Consider the following 22,177-nt stretch of genomic DNA (forward strand, 5'->3'; position numbering starts at 1 on the left):
CCCGGCCGGCTTTGACCCACTTGATAGTGCTTGACCTCAGCATTCAGAAAGGTTGGACCCAGGTACACTGGAAGCTTCTCATAACTTAGCTAGATGTCCTAATTTGCCAAGTTGCCCAGCTTTTACGCATTTCTTCGTACTGTTTTGAGGAAGCCGTTGTGCTAGAGAGATTTTTCTACAGCACAGAAAAATTTTTATCTCGTTTGTCCCTTTTCATACTCAGTTCTTTTTTACCCGGAATCTGTCTCTCCTAGTCATTTTCAAATTTTACTTTTGTTAGATTTTTATACACTTTTCTAGTGACCAGGCCTACCGTCTGATATAAAAATATAGATCAGTTTAGCAAGGAATTTCAGGCTAGAGAAGACCCTGAATTTTTCTCAGAAACACGATTTCATAGTACATCCCTAAGTATAGCTCGTTTTCCCTTGTTTTGTTTTGTGAGTGGCATTTTAAAAAAAAAAAGAGGCAATGATTATGATTTTAAAAGTAAAACAAAGGTGACGCACTGCAGTCCTGGCACTTTGGGAAACTGAAGTTGAGGCAGGAGGATCAACAGTTCAACCCCAGTCTGAGCATCTTAGTGATTTGTGGAGACCCTGTCTCAAAACAGGAAAAAAACAAAGGAGGTTGAGAGGCTGGGGCTGGGGCTCAGTGCAAATGGCCTGGGGTTTAATCACCAGTAATGTAAATAAAATAAAAAATTTCAAACGGAACATAGTAATTACATTTCTCTTAAACTGAAATAAAGCAACTTAAAAATATTTCAGTTTGTTTCATCTACTTCTTTTTTGATGTAGTGTTGGATAGCACTGAGCTATAACTCTAGCTTTTTTCATTTTGAGACAAAGTCTTGATAAGTTGCCCAGGCTGGCCTTGAACTTGCTATCCTCTTGCCTCAGCCTCTCTAATTTCGTCTGCATTTGGTAGCATAGTGCCTATATCCAACTTATTTCCCAGACTTTAAACAAATAAAACGTGTGTACATTGAGTATTAGTTGATTTTTGGAGGGGAGGAAGGGGACTGGGACTCGAACTCGGGATCTTGCGCTTGCCAGGCGGGAACTTGTGCCACTGAGCTATATCCCCAGCCCCTCCACTGAGTATTAGAAACTGTTGTTTGTATACATCCTCCATTCTCCCAGGACTATATCTAAGAAACTCAGTGTCTGGCTTACTCATTGGCACCATATACTAAGGAACTTGGAATAAATGAAGTCCATATGGTTTATTAAAGCTTCTGTTTGTTTCCTCCAAAGGTACACAGATTCATTATATATCCAAGGAGATTTATATATAAACCCTTCATCAATATAACACATTTACAGAATATTTTAAGCCTTATGCTCTTTTGATCATTTTAAGATCGTGATGCTTTATCATTCCTGTATTTTGTAAAGAAACAGGCTTAGAGGGGTTATTTTACCTGATGGCTCTTGAACTAGTCTTAGGGTGCCGGAGATAATAAATAGCTCAGTGGCTCAACCCCTGCCTGGCCAGTGCAAGGTACTGAGTTCAGTTCCTGGTACCCCCCAAAAAAGGACTACTCTTCTGCTCCTTATATTTCTTTCTGCCTAATCATGATGCCTCTTTCTTGTATTTTATGAATGGAGTAGTACATCTAAAATGTAATGAGTCCTGAGTTTGCAACCTGGCTTTCTGGCTTTACCAGTTATTATCTGTGTGATCTTGGCCAAGTTGCTGACCCTCCTTTAACCTCAGTTTTCTCATACACAAAATGGGACTTAATAATACCCAAGTGCTCAAATACTTCGCAAATGTAAAAACACTGAATACTGTGTCTAGCAGAGTTAAGTGCTGTACATATGTAAGTAATGATGCTGCCACCTGGATCCCAGTATTACCTGTCCGACACTTATTTTTTATTGTTTCCTAATATGAAAATTTTATGCTGCAATTCTAGTTCTTTACTCTACTTCCTACATGTCATGTAAATTCTTCTCCCCATTTTACGCAGTTCTGTAACCATAAATCATTTCAGCTTATATTTTCAGAATATACCTAAGTTCTGTACAAGTCTCTTGTTCTTAATGATACCTATTATTACTATTTGTCCACATATTTTTCTAAATTTTTCTAAAATACGTTGTGTTTTGTCACCATATGTATACATATCCTTGTCCTTCTACTTTGACTGCCTTTCTCTTTGCCTCAAGTTAAAATTTAAGACTGAACTCAAATGCTCCTTTGGTAGAACTTCGCTTAACTCCCTCTGAAACAGAAACTTCCCTGTTGCTTTCTGAATGCTAGCACTTACCACAAAACCTAAAATATGTGTATCAAAAAGTGAATTGTCTGTTTAGTTAAATTATTTTTGCGTTTTAAAATTTTTTATATGTCTTTGATAGACAGGAGTATAAAACAGCACACTTTAAAGATGTGTGTGATGGTGTACACCTATAATCGCAGGACTCTGGAGACTAAGGCAGGAAGATTGTCACGAGTTTGAGGCCAACCTGAACTATATAGCAAGACCTTGTCTCAAAAACAACAATAAACTTAGCACATTTTAAATGATATAACTAAAACTTACTGGCTTTATAGTCTTAGAGACTTAAGTGAAATACTCAATTCTTATAGTAGTTGTGTGGTAATGGATGAATTACTTAACTTTTATAAGCTTCCATGTCGTCCCCTGTAAAATGAAAAGCACATTTATAAGAATATTGTGAGGATTATTTAAGGTAATACATATAAAAGCAAGATGATCCTTGGGTACAAGTTAAAAGAACTTGAGTTATGTGCTGGAGATGTAGCTCAGTGGTAGAGTGATTCCCTAGGATGCCCTGGGTTCAGTCCCCCATAGTAAGAAAAAAAGAAGAGCTACATGTGAGTAAGTAAATAAATGAATCAGTAAGGAAATCCAGATTGAATATTCAAGTGTGTAGTATAAAATTACATCTGGAGACAGTAATGACATGCATGTATAAAACAAGAATGTAATGATAACTTTTTAAAATAGTTTTTCTTAGATTAAAAAGATGGAAAAGCATTCTTTTTAGAACTATGCAAGGTGCAATAATTAAAATGGAAGCAGTCTATTAACTTAATCTTTCCAGACCTAAAATACTGTTGATTTAAACTCTGAGATCCTTGGTTTTAGAAACTGTGCTAGATGGGGTGTGGTGGCACACACCTGTAATCCCAGTATTCAGGAGGCTGAGGCAGGAGAATTGCTGTGTCTGAGGCCAACACTCAAAGTGAGTTCAGCGGCAGCCTAAATTATAAAGTAAGACCCTGTCTCAAAAAACCAACCCCCTCAAAAAAGAGTGAGAGAAAGGAAAAAAAAAAAAAAAAAAGAAGCTACACTTTACTTCCTGGCAGTATCATACCCAAAACCTAGTTTGGAGTCCAGCACATAGCAGGATCTTAATAAATGTTTGTTGAGTGAATTTACAACTACATACTTTTTGATTAAGGTCAAAGTACCGTGCTGTTAGAAGTGAAGCCAACACTAACTCAAGAAGTAGTTAGGAAGAACATGAGCAGAGATAACTAAGCAAAAAAAAAAAGAACATTAAGAAAAAGGAGATACAAGCCATCCAACCTGATATTCCCCCCATTACTTGGGATTGAACCCAGGGCCTTCACGTTGAGCTATATTCCCAGCCCTTTTTTTTTTTTCGGCCCTTTATATTTTGAGATTGGGTCTTGCTAAGTTGCCAAGTTGCCCATTCTGTGCTTCTGTGTGTGTGATTCTCCTGCCGCAGTCTCCCAGAGTGTGTGCCACCACACGCGGCTGTTCCTGCTTTTATTCCCATTTCTGCTGCCTCTTTGAGGAGCTTTCTCTATTTTCCTCTCTAGCATTTTCTTTCACTCTGTTTTCTTTGTCTCTACTATTACAGATCCCTTCCCAATTGATGTATTTCTTAATTAAATCTTACTACTTCTCTTTTCCTTGTTTTCATAGCCAAAATACCCTCGTTATTTCCTGACTCCTTAGACTTCCAGGGTCTGTACAGTACTCTGCGCGATCTGTACATGCTTCCTGTGATCTGCAGAAGTACCTCCAGCAACGTTTCCTAAAGGAGAAATGGTTCCACAGTAACATGAATTTGGTAGATAATGTGCCAAGCAAAGTTAAACCAGTGGCCTTAATGTAGAGTTCTCAGTGCCTTTAATATGCTACTGTTCATTCTGAAACTCCAAGTGGGGGTTATGATATGCAGAGTTTTCCAAACTTAGTGGACATCAAAAGCCTTTCATGGAAAATATGTCATACAGATTCCACAAAGAAATGCATGGCCTATAAAATTAAGACAAGGGATCATTTGCCTGATGTATATGCTTTTAACACTACCCCAACCCATCTTCCATAACCTTTGGAAACAAACTCTGCTTAACATAGGCCTCGGGCGTCCAGGCCTTTGTCCTTCCATGTCTTCTCCACGCAATGACTTCTCATTCCATCTCTGCCCATCTAGCCATCCATGAGGGACAAATGCAGGTTTCTCCCTCACCATTTGCTTTAGATCACCTTCCTTATTGTTTAGGCCTCTGTTTCCATGGCATCTACCGTCATTCAGTAATACTCACAGTCATGTGTGAACAGAAGCGTGTGCTTTAGAGTACTAATAGAAAAAAAAAAGTACTAATAGAGTTTTGTGTTGTGTGTTATCCTAATTAGATGTTTTTGTTTCTGAGATAGTCACATACTATAAACTTCAGCTCTTTTAAAGCATATAAGTCAACCATTATCACTAATTCTAGAGCATTTTTATCATCTCATTTATTTTCATGGTGGGGTAGTGGTGGTTTGAGTCGGGGTCTTGCTATGTAGTTCATTCTGGCTTGAACTCACTATGTAGCTCAGGCTGGCCTTAAACTCATGGCAGTCCTCCTGCCTCAGCCTCCCAAGCAGAGAGATTAGAGGCTTGTACCACCACACTTAGCTCATCATCTCATTCATTGTCACTTCCCATTCTTCCCCCCAGTCAGTACCTGGCAACCCCTGTCTACTGTTGCTATGGTTTTAGAAATTTCATATAAATGAGATAATATTACGTGTGGCCTTTTGTGTCTGGCTTCTTTCACTTTGCAAAACGTTTTTAAGGTTTATGTTGCAGTGTGAATTAGTAACCTACATTTGTGGCTAATATTCTGTATTTGGATACATCATCAGATTTTTTTTCTTTTTTTTTTTTTCATCATCAGATTTTAAAGTCCTCAAAGTAGCTCACTTTGTATCATTCTCTAGGCATTTTAAAATAAGTAATTTGTAAGTATTTGTTGATAGATTAATTGTTGAAAATGAACAAATACTAAAGTAAAAATGACTTAATGGAAGTTCTCTTGCCAGAAACTTGTTTCTAGTCTTTTTGTCACTCATTATATTCCACTGATTATAAAATTATTTGAGTAGCCCTAGAATAACTGTATAATTCATCTCTTCTCTGTCCACTGATACTGCTTCAGTTCACAGCTTCCGCCTCTCCATTTCTCATCCAGACTGTGCTATAGTGTCCTGATGAAGCTTCATTTTTTTCCCACTTAAAATCAGTCCTCCATAGTGTAACTAAGGTAGTGTTCCAAAATACAAATCTAATTTTATGTTTGCTTTCTAAAGACCTTGAATCTCACTTGTTAATTTTAGCAATATGGAGCTGTTTGTCCTTCCATTAATTCAAGGAGCACACACGTCTGTTGTCTGCTGTGCACCAGGCATTATTTTAAATTCTGGTAATATGTATACAGACAACAAAAACCTCACATGGTCTCTCCCTTCATAGAGTTTGTAGACATTAATAAAATAGCCACACAAATCTGAGAGTATAAGCAGTGATGAGTGCTGTAAAGGAAAAGTAGAGGCAAGTCTGAAAGGAGCCTAGTGTAGCCTTAGAGATCTAGGAAAATTTGCACAATCAGGTTTGTCTGACAACTGAAGAATGGGTGGCCTTTAATTATCTGAAGTTAGAGGGAACGGGAACACAGTCCCTGAGTTGAAAGGGATCCACCTTCTTTCAAAGAACTGGGAGGCTCCTGTGGCTCGTGTGGTTGGATCACAGGAGCTGGGTGGGAAGGAGTATAAAATGAGTCTGGAGAAGCAGATAGACATGTAGCAATTGTTGGACTTGAGCCAGAAAAGCAGTGGAGAGCACTAAAAGGTTTCAATGAAAAAAAAAAAAATACTTGCCGTTTTAATAGAATCTTTCAAGTAAGAGAATTAGATTGGGAGAAGAAATGACTAGAGAGAACAGTTATTACACCATTACAGTCATGCAAGAAGGAGTAAATAGTCTGCAGGAGGCTGATGTTGGTAGTATAAATGGAGAGTAGACAGGTTTTAAACATATTTGGACTGTTGGGGTCCCTAAGATGCCTAGGTGGTGTTCCTGCTGTTTCTTCGGCAGGCTGTGAACCGTGGAGACCAAGTCTTGTCTTGGTTGCTGCGTATTTTCCTGACAGAGGACGTCTCCTGTCTGACGTTGGGCAGATCCTAGGAGCTTACATCATTCCTGTGTTAACCTATATGAATAATTGTCAACTTACTGGGGAAAAAGTTGGCTGGAAATTTTAGGACACTTTGTGTTAAGTAGGAAAGGTTCACTTATATTTATTTTGTTTTCTGGAAGTACCTTTTATCAAAACACTAGAAATAAATATTTTAAAAAGCAAAAATTTGGAAGTACAACTGATTGAGTGTAATAGTGAGTTGAGTGGATGTGGGAACATATAAAAAAGTACTAGCAAGACTAATCAAACTTCTCGCTTGGAATCCTGAACACAAAAGAGAGTAATAGTACCATTCACTAAGTAGAAGAAGATCTTAGGTATCTCAGTTTTGGAATACTGAATTTTAGATGCCTTTGAGATCACTACAAGGAAATGCTGACTGTTTATATAAAGCAAGAGAAGAAGATACATTCAGTATACTGTATTTTGAGTTTAGCCCTCTTTGGTCTTATTATCCTGTATAAAAATGATAATACCTGCAGCTCACAGTATGTTAGTATAATCAATAGTTGTAGACATGATAATCCAGTAATTTTTCTCAGTGTCCTTTTGAATAAATGGTAATTTTCTGTTACTGTGTTATTGTGGCAGTTTACCCTACTCTTTATGTAAAGTTTCTCCTCCACAGAAAGGCTGTCATTGCTACTGTAAGTTAGTGTAGATCAGTGAATCTTCAGGTGTCCTTTTAAGAAGTTTCCACTTAGGAAACTGTCCGTGTAGGTCTTATCACATGTGTCTTCCATGTAATAGGCTAGTGAAATAAGATAGTACAAGATAGATGCAAAAATAGTTATTTTTCCTATCCAAAAATGGAAAATGACTGTAGTATTTCTTGTAGGAGGTGGTAGTTAAGCAAGGTTTCCTTTAAAAAAAAATGCTTTGTTTTCATAAATTTTAAAACTCAGTGCTTTATATAGATGTACAAATGTAATAAAGTTGTATAAACATACACACATGAGTACATGGAAAACTGGGAAGTCTTTGGATGATACCAATGTCCATGTCCTTGTTTTGATAGTTAAATGCAGTGGTACCACTGGGGAAAACGGGACGAAGGTTACATAGGACCTCTCTGTACTATTTTGCAACTTCTTGTGAATTTCTAGTTTTTCAAACTAAAAAGTACATTAGAAGGCAACCAAAAGAGATGTCTATTAAATGACTATGCTGAAATAGGATTTGATTTTTCCAACTCTAGGCTGAGGAAGTTTAATTTAGTTTTAATATACAATATGAAAATTTACTGACGGTATTAATGAAAGTACTAAAACTATAAGCCAGAGCAATATAAATGGAAACATAACTGAAGATGGGGCACAGTGGTACGTCCCTGTAATAACAGGCACTCAGAAGGCTGAGGCAGGAGAAGTTGAATGTTCGAGGCCAGCGTGGGCAGTTTAGCAAGACCCTGCCTCACAATAAAATAAAAAGGGGTAGGGATGTAGTTCAGTCCCTGGGTTCAGTCTCCAGGACACAAAACAAAACAAAACAAAAAAAGTACTACACAATTTTATACCAGCCTTTGGAATGACATATTTATGATTGAGCTCCAGTAGGTTTAGCAGTTAGAAAATTGTGTTCATTTGTTATGTGATTAACCATTTTAATAGGCCTCCAGTGCATTAAAATGTTTTTATAAACTTAATGAAATTTGCTTCTTCAGAGCAAAATGTGCTTATTTTTGTTTTTGCTGCACCAGTATTCAGTTCTGGATTAGACTTAAAGTACACATGAATTTCATTTTCAACCGAAATGACATTTATCCTTGCTCTTTTAGCTTGTTAAATAAGAAAAAGCTTCATGTATATAAAAAAAAGACAGGTACCAACAAAGTGTTCATTGTTCGTTACAGCATATTAGTCTTCCACAGAAATCCAGAACTTACCTAAGGACACATCAGTAAGTGTACTGACCAAGTTCATCCTGGTTTAAATTCTAATTCTCAGCTAGATGTGGCACACGTACCTGTAGTCCTACACTCAGGAGGCCAAGGCAGGAGGATCACTACAAGTTAAAGGCCAACCTGCAGACCCATTCTGAAAAACAAAAAAAAATTAGTTTCCAGGCTAAGCAGACTATTCAGAGAAAATATCCCTTCCCAGTTCTACATTTGGGCTGGACAGAGGGAAATTACTGCTAAATTTTGTTCAGTTTTTCTAAAGGTGGCTTTCAATAAGACTTCAAACTTACCTAGAATTTTTCCTCACTGTAAGCCTAAACAGCAGTGAAAACTTGGTGTGGTGGTGATGGTGATACCAGGGATTGAACCTAGCCCCATGTGCTTGCTAGGCAAGGGCTTTACCACTAAACTGCATCCCCAGCCCTTTTTTTAAAATTAAATTTATTCATTTATTTTATGGTTCTGTGGAATTAAATGGAGAAACTCTGTACCACTGAGCTATATCCCCAGCTCTTTTTACTTGTGTTAATTTTGAAATAAGTTCTTGCTAAATTGCCCTGGCTGGCCTTGAATTTATAATCCTCCTTCTTTACACTTCTAAGTACTGTACCTGGGATTAGAGCAGCTAGGGTTATAGGCATGTAGTGCTGCACTCAACTAGCAGTGAAAATATTTTAAGGGGTTTTTTGAAGTAAATTTTTTTTATTTTTTCAAAGCGCGCTTCCTTTTAAATCCACTATGTTTACATATTATCTTTATATTTTTTTTTAAATGGCAGTAACATATATAGTATATACTAAGAGGGAATTCATTTTTTTTAAGGTTTTGTGGGGAGGTTTGAGACAGAATCTCATGGTATAGTTCAGGCTGGTCTTGAACTCATGGCGATCTTCCTGCTTCAACTTTGAGTGCTGGCATTACAGGTATGCATCACCACACCAGGCTCAAGTGCCTTTTTGTGGTTCTAGTATTCATTCTAATTACACAGTGCTAAACATGTACACTTCTTTAGCATAACGTTCCTTACAATTACAATTTATAATAGCATTCTCAAAAACTTAAATTGAGGGCTTTAACACTTAATACTTACTGGAGAACAAGGAACAATTAAAGTCCTTTCTAACTTCATAATTGTAATTCACTTTTTTTTTTTTGGTTTTTCTCTGGTACCGGGAACTGAACTCACGACCTTGCGCTTGCCAGGCAGGCGCGTTTGCCGCTGAGCTAAATCCCCAGCCCCTAACTTCATAATTGTAAAACCCTCTAATGTCACTGCTGTGATTTCCTGATCTAAATCTTACTCTTGTTGAATCAAGAAAAAATACTCTTTGTACGTTTTGGAGTTGGAATTATAGTCAAATTCTACCTTTTTCAATATCAAATTAGATATACAAGATTTAGATTAAGACAGAGAAACAGGTAGTAATTGTATTTATTCATTTTGTTTTTTGAGACAAGGTCTTGCTGTGTAGTTCAGGCTGGCCTTAAAGTCACTATGTAGCTCAGGCTGGCTTGGAACTCACACAGACCTCCTGCCTCAGCCTTCCAGGTGCTGTGATTGCAATTTTGAGAGAATATTTTAACTAAAGTTTCTGATAGTATCAATAGGAACTATTTTTAAACTTTAAGTAGGGAAGAATGGTAGTTTTAAAAGTACAGTAGTGGGGCCAGGAATATAGCTGAGTGGCACAGTGCCTGCTGGCAAATACAAAGTCCTGAGTTTGACTCCTGGTACCAAAAAAACACAAAAGTACAGTAGTTACACTTTGTCTGCTTGAATAAACTTGTTAACAGACGTTTAGGGACCAGGGATATAGCTTGGTGGAGCATTAGCTTCGTATGTATAAGGCCTTGAGTTTAATCCTGTAATATGACCAGAGGGTCAGGGGAGGAGAACCTTATCTATCCTGGAAGGAACTTTGTGGGGCCCAAAACATAAATGATTTGTATCTAACAATAGTTAAGCTGAGGTCTAGCTTCAGAATATAAACTTTTCTCCTTTTTTTGTCTTTTTGAGACAGGGTCTCACTATGCAGTTCAGGATGGCCTTGAACTCACTTTGTAGCCCAGGCTGGTCTCGAATTTGGAATGATCCTCCTGCCTCAGCCTCCTAAGTGCTGGCATTACCGGCAGGTGCCACCACGCCTGTCCACTTCTTTTATTATAATTAATTGCAGGAGTTGTCACCAACAGACAGGAAGTGACTCATAATTGAACCACTTCATCAAAGCTTAAGCCAAGATTTTAATGTCATTTCTCAAAAGCCGTCCCAGAACTTAAAGCACTGTGCAGGTTGAGCTCTTTGTACTGTATCTTAAAAACCTAGTATTTGTTTTGTTTTAAGGAAGCCAACTTTAGCATTGGTTGGAGATGAACTGTAGAGAGGAGGATCTGTTAAAGGTTTGCTGTTGCCGAGATTATATTTCTAAAGTACTGTGCCAGTCATGTGATTTGAGTTAACAACATTGACCTTTGTTTACTAGTGTATATTGTCTGGTCCTACAAATCTGGTTTTTATCTTTTTAATTCCTGCATGACCTGAAGCAAATCTTTATTTCCCATTCCTGAGTATTTGTAACTTCTAAGTTACGCTGCAGACTATGCATGGGAATTTTTTTTTTTTTTTTTTTTTTGAGACAGAGTCTCCATATGTAATTCAGACGGGCCTGAAGTCACAGTGTAGCCCAGGCTGGCTTCAGATTCTCAGTGATCCTTCTGTTCAGCCTCCTGAGGGCAGAAGTTACAGGCATTTGCCACCATGCCCAGCTGCAATTTATTTTTTAATGTGGATAACTCTTAATCTGTACAACTTCTCTTGGAGCTGACCTAAAAGCCACGCAAGAATTCGCAGCTTTTTATTTTTATCAAAACTAAAGATGCATGTAATTATGTAGAGTTTCTTGAAATAGCAGGGAACTCATCAGATTTATTCAGAATTAAGCATTAATATATGAATCACTTAGCATATATGATGATGTAAGTGAAAGATTACTTGAATACATAAAAACCTAAGAAAAAGTTTTGCCTTAGCAAAAATTGTGTCTAATGGTTTATATATATAGATATGATCCCTTGTAAAAGGATTTGTTCTGAAGCACATAATACGTACAATAATGAAGAACATCCAAAGTGATATCAGCTAATGTATTTTTATGTCTCCCATTTAATTCTTCCCGGTTTTTAAACTTTTATTGCATTCCATGTACTTTTTTGTTGTTTACTTTTTTATTTGTGTATGTTTATAATACATAATGATTACAGTTCATCATGGGGAGTTGGTACCTGTTTCTGCCACATCTTGATTCCTTTTACATCCCCTTCCCGCCTCTTCCTCCTTCCATTTAAATTTGAAAGTTACTTTTGTAAGTCTAGCTTCTAGCCAGTGAGCTGTGAAACTTTTTGTATGTCTTTTTACCTTTCATCTTTCATTTTTTTCTTATAAAAAATGGTAAGATGTCTATCAACTATAAAATTAAAGATTGTAGTAGCAAACAGTCAAAGTTAGAGGTCATCAAATGATAATATTTTAATTATGTGTTCACTTTTGTTAAGATTCATACATTTGACCAAATATGATGATGCACACCTATAATCTCAGCACTTGGGAGGCTGAGGCAGGAAGATTGCTGTGAGTTTGAGGCCAGCCTGGGCTACAACGTGAGTTTAAGGCCAGCCTGAACTGCATAGTGAAACCCTGTCCAAAAGACAAAAACAAAAACAAATAAACAGAAAAGGATTCCTATATTTTACCTTGGGTGACAATTTTGTTTTCTTTTCTCCTAAGATCTCAGTGGGTCTATAGCATCCCCAGATGTCAAATTAAACCTTGGTGGAGATTTTATCAAAGAATCTACAGCTACTACATTTCTGAGACAAAGAGGGTATGGCTGGCTTTTGGAAGTTGAAGATGATGATCCTGAAGATAACAAGCCACTTTTGTATGTAAAGATAATGTATATTTTTGGTTTTAAGAGAGAGCCTATGGGATGTTTATATTCTTCCATGTAATGTAAAGACAAATGTGCAAAATCTTAACCTTTTCAGTTAGACTATAGCAGTTTTCAACTTCACTAGTAATTAAAAGAAAAAGACTAAAACAATGGTACTCTTTTTATTTGTTATATAGCAAAGAGTAAAAGAATAATAATCTTGCCAGGCATAGTGGCATATGCTTATAATCCCAGCACTCTCAGGACGCTGAGGCAGGAGGACCCCTGTGGGTTCCAGGCCAGCCTGGGCTACAAAGTAAGTTCAAGGCCAGCCTGAACTGCATAGGGAAACCTTGTCTCAAAAAGAACCATAATCTTATATCATGTACATACAAACATACACACAGACACACATACCCATTAATATACTCCAGCCTTCTTACCTGGGTTTGTGGTTTGTCTGCTGTCTCAAGTAATCATGTAGTCTTTAAAAAAAAAAAAAAAAAAAACAGCTTTTGTTGCTTATTGTTGAAATTCAGATTTAAAACTAAGTAACATTTCTAAAACCAATTATATAGATAGTACACAGCTGCCTTCTGTACTTAAACTATAGGAAGACTTATATTTTCTCCATAATTGTGGAATCTTACAGTTTTCATTGGAGGAGAAAAAGTAAATTAATAGTTTTGGAAAAAAGAACCAACCTATAGCTTTTAAAACAAGCATTCCCAGGTTTTTCTTTGTAGTAATTATTGGTGAATTAAAAACTGAAACTTTTTTCTTAATGTTAATAATGCTGTATTTCATCAGAGCTAAGATAGTAGAGATTGTAAGATGGAGTTATTATACATATTAATAAAAAGTACCTAAAATAGCATAAAGGTGGGACATCAAAGATCTCTCTTAATGTGAGAATGGGTAAGAAATAACCTACCACATAGAAAAAGCAATGAAGTTCTCATCAGTTTGACATAAAGTGGGATGTTGAAAGAAAAAATTTTCCTTGAGAATATAAACCCCACATTAGTTCTGTATGTTTACAGTCTGAATTAGTAGAATGGTCCCAAAAGTCTCAAGCAGACAGTTTAATTTACAGTTAAATTGATAGTGCCTCCGGGAAACCAGCTAAAGGAAAGTCAGCTCTTGGAAGCATGTGGTGTCACTACAGTCTAACAATAGTTGTAAGACATCAGCAACTGTGAGATGTATCCCAACTTTAGAGATACCGAAATATTGAAACATCTTTGTAAAGTTGAGATAGTTCACCTTGGACAGTGAGTTATGATACTTTAAATGCAAATATTTTTATTAACCTGTGGCTATCATATTGTCATTATTTAAACTTAAAAACCTTTTCATCCTAGTTGTAGTGGCCCACAGCTATAATCCCAGCACTCAGGGGGCTGAATTAGAAGATCGCCATACGTTTGAGGCCAGCCTAGACTACATAGTGAGTTCAAGGCTAGCCTGAACTACATAGCAAGACCTTGTCTCAAAAAGTAAATACACACATATATGCTTTTGAGGGGTTGGAGTCGGGGGTTGAGACTAGGACTTACAATGTATCCCATGCTGACTTCAGACTCTGTGTAGCCCAGGCTGGCCTCAAACACATGAGCACCCTGCCTCAACCGCCTTCGTGCTGAGATTATAGGGATGTACCACCATGCCCAGCTGAAACGTTTCTTAAATTGTTTTGTAACTGTCACAGTATTCAGAGTTGTGCACTTTTTGAGAATTCTTTTTAATTATAGGGAAGAATTGGATATCGATCTAAAGGATATTTACTACAAAATCCGATGTGTTTTGATGCCAATGCCATCACTTGGTTTTAATAGACAAGTAGTGAGAGACAATCCTGACTTTTGGGGCCCTCTGGCTGTTGTTCTTTTCTTTTCTATGATATCACTGTATGGACAATTTAGGGTAAGTATGTCTTTTTTTATACAAATTCTAAATCTTTGAACTTCCTATATGAACTATAATTGTATACTTCTGTTTGAGGAGTGCTTCATCTTTGATCATTTATATTAGTCACTTTTTGTTCCTTGATAAAGTATGCCATGCAAAAGAAACCTGAACACCATTATTTCTTACTTGTTCATTTCTAAAACTGTTCCCGTAATTTTAAAAAGGGTAGAGTTCTGCACTTAGGTTAGTACTTTCCAAGGTTTATCTTGTCATCATTCACATAGAAAATACTAATATTTGTAGGACAGTGGGAGTAAATAGGTGGGACAACTCTCAGCTGACTAGACTCAACCAGTGGCCAGAAGAATTTAGCCCCTGCCCTTATTTTTCCCCCAGAGGATGGAGTTTGAAATGTAATATATAATACATAATTATGTTCCTCCCTTTTACTTATTTTTAATTTTTTAAATCAGCTTTTTCTCAGTATGGTGGTGCACGCCTGTAATCCCAGCACTCGGTAGGCTGAGGCAAGAGAATCACTGTGAGTGCAAGGCCAGCCTGGGCTACCTAGTGAGTTCAAGGCCAGCCTAAACTACATGTGGAGAGCCTGTCTCAAAAAGCAAAGGGGAGAGATAATTAGCAGCTCTTTTTCCAAGTGCTATCGTTGAACCCAGGGCCTTGCACGTGCTAGACATGTGCTTTACCATTAAGCTATGTCACAGCCTCTAATTTTTTTTTTTTAAATGAACATAATTTTTGTGGTTTTTTTTGTTGTTGTTGTTGTTTGGTTTTCTTCCGGTACCAGGAGTCTAACTCACAACCTTGCGCTTGCCAGGCAGGCGCTGTGCCGCTGAGCTAAATCCCAAGTCCCATTAAATGAATGTAATTTTTAATAAATCATGCATGACATAGATTCATTAAGTTTTCTGGGTTTTGTTTGTTTATTTTGTTTTTGTGTACTGGAGATTGAACCCAGGGCTTTCACACTAAGCTACATCCCCAGCCATTTTTTTATTTTTTAGTTTTTATTTTGAGACAGAATCCCTCTAGGATCACTAAATTGCCCAGATCAAACTTGGGATCTTCCTTTCTCAGACTCTTAAGAGTTCTGAATTACAGCACGTCTACTACACCCAGCTCTAGTTGTTTTTTTTTTTTATTATTACTGTTTTTTAATCTCTTTGTCTTACCCTCAAAGTCTTTACCATCCAAACACAATGTGTGCATGTCATTCTTTCCCCACTGAAGTGTTTAGGGAAGTGTAACTCTTTAGTGACTTGAAAGTGAATTTAATTCTTTTTTCTTTTTTACAAGGGTTTTTTGTTTTGTTTTATTTTGTTTTGTCTTTTTGAGACAGCATCTCACTGTGCAATTCAGGCTGGCCTTGAGCTCACTTTGTAGCCCAGGCTGGTCTGACTCGCAACAATCCTCCTACCTCAGCCTCCCGAGTGCAGGCATGCGCCACCACACCCGGCTCTTCTTTCTTTTTTAAAAAGGCTAAAGATTATACAATCTGAAGAGAAATCAGAGTATTGGTTTTTAGAAGTGAATTAATTTCTTGTTGCTGCTATAGCAAGTTGCCACAGCTTATTTGCTTTAAACAGCACAGATATATTCTTTTATAATTCTGGAGGTCAGAGGTCCACAGTGGGCCCTAAAGGGCTAAGATCAAAATATCAGTGTGGTGATTCCTGTGGAAGTTGCAGGGAAAAATCCGTTGCTTACCTTTTTCACTTCTAGAAGCTGCCAGCAGTTTTAGCTCCTGGGTGTGTCACTACAATCCATTTGCATGGTTGCATTGCCTTTTCCTCTACTATACTCAAGTTTTCCCCTGACTCCTTTGTTACTACATTTAGGGTGCACCTGGATAATCCGTAGTAATCTCCACATTGCAAGGTCTTTGTTATTACACTAATGTGGTTAATATTTATCCAGATCAGTAGTTTATATCATGTATTCTGTTGAAATAGTACAAGGATCACTGAAGAAGTTGAATGGGGACTCAGGTCTCCTATCTCTTGTCCTTCATCTATAGCATATCTGTTTTTATCTGTTTTGTGTAATCTTTATTTGAACAAAGGATTCTAAGGCTAAAAACCAAAAGTTACTATGTCTTCATAGAATGTCTCCCAGCTCAGTGTGGCAGTGCACATCTGTAATCCTAGCACTGGGGAGGCTGAGGCAAGAGGATCACTGCAAGTTTGAGGCCAGCCTGAACTACATAGTGAGTTCAAAGCCAGACTGAACTACACAGCGAGACTCTGTCTCCAAAAAAAAAAAAAAAAAAAGAGTGTCACTCAGTTTGGGTTGATTGAATGTTTTTTCCTGATTGGATTGAGGTTACGCATTTTTGACAAGATTACCACAGAGGGCGAGGGATATAGCTCAGCAGCAGAGCTCCTGCCTGGCAAGCGCAAGGTTGAGGTGGATTCCCAGTACAAAAAAAAAAACCTGCCGGGCATGGTGGCGCACACCTGTAATCCCAGCACTCGGGAGGCTAAGGCAGGAGGATCATTGCGAGTTCGAGACCAGCGGGGCTACAAAGTGAGCTCAAGGCAGCCTGAACTGCAAAGCAAGACCTTGTCTCAAAAAGACAAAAAAACAAAAAAAAGAGATTACCACAGAAAGGACATTGTGCTCTTCTCTTTATACTACCAGAGCATGTGATGCTGTTATTACAGTACTGGTGATATTAACCTCAATTACTTGGCTAAGTGATGGAATATTTCTATCCCTTTCTTTACTGTGAGGTAGCTGTATTTCTCTTTATAATTCTCTAATTCTGAAGATATTTTGCAGTTACGCAAATGTCCTGTTTCTTATTGTTTTTTTGGTTTTTTTTTTTGTCTTTTCTTCCAGTACCAGGAATCGAACTCACAACCTTGCACTTGCCAGGCAGGTGCTGAGCTAAATCCCCAGTCCTGTTTGTTATTCTTTTGCCTACTAACTTTACCATCCATTCATGAGTCTCACATGCAGCAGTTTTAACTATGGTGTTTACTGAATGGTGATTTTCCTATTTATTTCATTCCTTCCACATTTATTAATTGGTATTCTCTAAGGAACAACTATCTCTTTTGTTCCATTACTTATTCAGTTACTGTGTTCCTGTCAGTAGAGGCTCGTGAGTATTTTATTCTCGAGGTTATAATCCCAAATTATCATTTGTTTTATTGCTCACATTGTTCCATCTTGAACCGTTGGATACTCTTTTAGGTGGCCTTATGTGTCCTTCCAACATCCCATCATTTTTTTTTCTACCACTTTCCTGTCCTGTGACTCCACAGAGTGTTCTAAGCTGAGGCTGGGGATTTAGCTCAGCGGCACAGTGCCTGCCTGGCAAGTGCAAGGTCGTGAGTTCAATTCCCGGTACCGGAAAAAAACCAAAGTGTTCTAAGCTAATCTTGTATTTTCCTCACTCAAGCTCTTGAAGGGACCATTTGTCTGAGGAATCTTAGTTCCTTTCGTTGGAGCGTAGTTAGAAACCAAGATGCGAGCAGTCTGTTTTTATTGCTAGTGCAGTGTTATTTCCAGACCCTCCCAAATGATAATTTTAAATCTATGCATGTACCATTAAACTGAGTCTAAGGAGTTAAAATTCTTGAGATGTCTTCCATGCTCTATTACTTGGATAAGTGTTTAACATAAGTTTTAAAGACTTCTGGAGAAGACTGGCAGGTTGTTTGGATATAAATTTTCCTTTCAGGGTACTATAAACCAATGATGATGAGCCTGTAGAGCTGTGATGGTGAACCTGTAGCTTGTGTGGCCTAGCAGGCTGTTCTTATTGAAACTCTAAAAGGTTCGCCATCACTGGTTTAGCGCTTTCAGTGATGCAGACAGCTCGCTGCGCACGTGTGCTGTAAAGTTGGTCACCACTGCTATAAACTAAGGGGTTATTAGTAAACACTTTTTTTAACAGTTAGTATGCCTTGAAATGCTGAGCTTTCCTGAAGACAAATGATACTTGCTAAAAATTCAGTTTGGTTGTAAAATTGCATTATATATTGTATTCTTACTAAGTGTAGGAAACATACCTGAGAACTCATACAATGTTCTATGACCTGCACCCACACACATCAAACTATTTTTTTTTTTTTTTTTGGTTTTTCTCCGGTACCGGGAACCGAACTCACGACCTTGCGCTTGCCACACAGGCGCTTTTGCCGCTGAGCTAAATCCCCAGCCCCACATCAAACTATTTTAAATGGTAGAGAATTGAACTCCTAAGAAATTATCAGCTTGCTTCATGCAGTAATATTAATTATATGAATTTTTTTTCCTTAAAGGTGGTCTCATGGATCATAACCATTTGGATATTTGGCTCACTGACAATTTTCCTACTGGCCAGAGTTCTTGGGGGAGAAGTAAGTAGTGAACTTTGAAAGTACTCTTTTTTATGATAAGGGTTATTTTTGATAGTACAGGTACCATCATTACGTACACTCATTAGAATGGTTTCTTGTAGATTTGCTTTAATCTTAGTCTAGTTCCTCTAAGATGATCAACATATTAGAATTGTGTTTACGCAGTAAATGTTACAAAGTTTGAAAAGGAAAGATCCCATTCTACTTAACAAATAATGTATGGGTTTTCAGGCAAACATAGAGTTTATTTTTTATAGCAGTTCTCAAGTCTATTCTCAAGTCAGTTCTCAGGTCCCCATAGGATTTATTCATGTGAATTGTATCTGTCAATATTTACCACGTTACATTTTAAAATAACTTAAAATATATATTCACCAAAAGCTATCTACATTTTAACATAAAAAATACATTTTAAAGAAAACAACCATGCTTTTCCAAAGCAAAAAAGTTAATGAAAAGAGTGACATTGCTTTAGATTTTTGCAAATAGCTTCAATGTCTGGTTTAATGGAAGCTAGACAGTTAACCTAGTTTCTGCATTCAATTTGTTATATTGGTTAGGTTTAAGTATATTAAGAAAACAAAGCCTCATATAGGTAAATAATTGGAAAAGAGACTTTGTTTTGCTATTACTGTTTTTGCTCTTTCTTTTTTGCCTCTGATACTGGGGAATTGAACTTGGGAAGTACTGAACTGTGTCCTCATCCCAGTTTAGTTTTTTATTTTGAGACAGGATCTCACTGAGTTGCCCCAGACTGATATCCAACTTGTAAGCCTCTTGCCTCAGGCTCCTGAGTAGCTGGGATTACAGGGATGTGGATTACAGAGAGTAGTTTAGTAGCTTTTCACATGTGGGTACTCTTCTCTGATGCTATACCAAAATTCAATAACTAGTAGTTTCTTTTTTATTAGTAGTACTTTTTTATACAATGGAATACTACTGTGCCATAAAGAAGGACAAGTTTAAGACATTTCTAGCTACATGGATACACTTGAGGCCATACCCTTAAGTGAAATAAATCAAACATACATGTGTAAATACTATATTGTTGCCCAAATGTGAGAAGCCAAAAGTGTAAATAAGGACCAAAATGTATAACAGATATTGTGAAGTAGGAAGAAAATGTTCAAATGGAAAAGGGAACAGGGGAGTGGGGAGGGCAAAGGAAAGGATGGAAAGAGAAAAAGGAAAAAATAGAAACAAAGCATTTGTAAATAAGGAGGGGAAGAGAGGTTGAAGGAGGGTAGGAGAATGGGAAAAAGAAAGAATCAGGTTTATATCATGTACAGGTACAAATTCCCTATAATGAACATGATCATTATGTATACCTATAATGTACCAATTAACTGAATTAATTAAAAATAAATATGCTCGGCATGGTGGCCCACACCTGTAACCCCCAAACTCAGGAGGCTGAGGCAGGAAGATAGCTATGAGTTTGAGCCCAACCTGGGCTATATAAGCAAGTTCAAGGCCAGCCTGTACTACATAGTAAGACCTTGTCTCATAAACAAATAAATAGATAGATAGATAGATAGATAGATAGATAGATAGTGCATGTTGGAGGCACATAATAAGTGTATTCACTGTAGGTAGTTGGTATATGTACCTAACACATCCAAATTCTTTTTATCTCTCCTTTCTTTCCCCCCTCCTAACACCTCGTAGTCCTCTTCCCATTTGTGAAAGATTTCCTATTGTACACCCTCCACTTTGCTCTTTATTTAGACTTTGAGTTTTCCATATAAGCGAAATACAATTTTTATTTTATTTTAATTTTTTTTGGTACCGGGAATTGAACTCAGGACCTTGCGCTTACCAGGCAGGCGCTTGTGCTCCTGAGCTATATCTCTGGCTCTGAGAAATACAATTTTTAAGCCTGTGTCTGATTTATTTCACTTAATATTATGGATTCAAGGTGCAATTATTTTTCTACAAATGACTTAATCATTTATAGCAGAGTAGTACTCCAGTGTGTATAAATAACCACATTTTCTTTATCCATTCATTTGTTGATGGGTATGTGGTCTGCTTCCAGTAGCTTCTTAAAGCTTTATTGAAGTGTGGAATCTCAAACCATGTCAATGACCTTTTTACACTGTTTTATTAAATTTCCCTTGAATGGATCTTCTTTACTCAAGCATGATTTTGTAACGTCATACACTGGGGTTCTAGAAAATATTATTAGTTTATTGAGTTTTGCACATATTTTAAACATTGACTTTTTTTTCCCTTTTAGACAGTGTCTCACTACTGCTGTGTAGTGCAGACTGGCCTTGAACTCACTGTGTACCTCAGCATGGCCTCAAACTTACGGTGATCTTCCTGCCTCAGCCTTCCCAGTGCTGGGATTACAGGCATGTGCCCCCATGCCTGGCTATTGTTACTTTATTCTGTAATATTTTTTAAAAATCACATTTATTAATATCACCACCCATCTCATCAGAAAAGACTATATTGGAAAACTTATATAAGTGGACACAAGTTTTTTAGTTCAGATTTTTGTTGGAAATCTAAAATTTTATCATTTACAACAAATACTGTAAGTTTTTTTTTTGAAACAGCAGACTTACTTTATTCATTTTCTAGAACATGCTTGCCATACCCGTCTGAATAACCATAATTTATCATTTGTCTTTGCAAGCAAAAATGATAGTCCATAGAAAACCCGTCTAATTTAACTCTTCACTCAGTCACATATCTTATTCCTTTGGATGACTACTGAATCACTGTCCAGCAGAATATTAAAAAGACATATACTCAGAAGGTTGAAATTGAATAAAATCAGTTGTTTCTATACAGTCACCACCACCACCCCTGTATTGGGAATTGAACGCAGGGTCTCACACGTGCTGGGAAGCACGCTCCCTCTAAGCTGTACATACGCCCATACACACTTCTTTGTCAGCGAGACAAGGTCTAACTAAGTTGGTTCTTGAACTTTTGAGTGTCCTGTCACACCTTCCCAGAGTGCTAGGATCACAGGTGTGCACTTCTATGCCCAGCTCCTCCCCTTCTGTTTTATTTTGAGACAGTGTCCTGCGTAGTCCTCGGACTGTCCTCACACTGGTAGTCCTCCTACCTCAGCCTCTGAACTAGCTGGGATTACAGGCATGTAACAACATGCCCACCTCCATTTTTACTACATTCGTACATAAAAACTGGCCATTATTATTTTTCTGTAAGAACGTGGTAGTAAAGAACATAGTGACTGCTAATAGAGTTTGTAGCACCTGGATTTGTGCTAAGGCAACAGCAAATTTACTCACCATTGTTTATGTCCTCTTAGTGCCAGTACCAACCCAATGAAAAAGGCAAATAGTGTTTTTTGTTTCTATTTTTGTTTTTCGGGTTTTTTGGTGGGGCAGCGGTTTCTAGTACTGGGTATTTTTGTTTTTATTTTGGTGTTTTTCTTTTTCTTTTTCTTTTTTTTTTTCCTTTCTTTTTTTTTGTCTTTTTTTTTTTTGAGATGATGTCACTGTGCAGTTCAGGTTGACTTTGAGCTCACTTTGTAGCCCAGGCTGGCCTCGAACTCAAACCGATCCTCCTACCTCAGCCTCCTGAGTGCTGGGATTACAGGCATGCCACACCACGCC

At 37.4% G+C, this 22,177-nt stretch overlaps 1 protein-coding gene across 1 annotated transcript in view; it reads left to right on the forward strand.

Moving 5' to 3' along the window:
- Yipf4 (Yip1 domain family, member 4) overlaps positions 1 to 22,177 on the forward strand; it is a gene marked incomplete in the record, with an annotated part of 32,635 nt that overhangs the window by 944 nt on the left and 9,514 nt on the right. Inside the window, 3 exon segments of the mRNA XM_013517616.1 lie at positions 12,159 to 12,312; positions 14,058 to 14,229; positions 18,504 to 18,581. Coding sequence (XP_013373070.1) covers positions 12,159 to 12,312; positions 14,058 to 14,229; positions 18,504 to 18,581 — 404 coding nt within the window.

The sequence above is a fragment of the Chinchilla lanigera genome, unplaced genomic scaffold (assembly GCF_000276665.1).
Source record: "Chinchilla lanigera isolate Chin_1 unplaced genomic scaffold, ChiLan1.0 scaffold00040, whole genome shotgun sequence".
Lineage (NCBI taxonomy): Eukaryota > Metazoa > Chordata > Mammalia > Rodentia > Chinchillidae > Chinchilla > Chinchilla lanigera.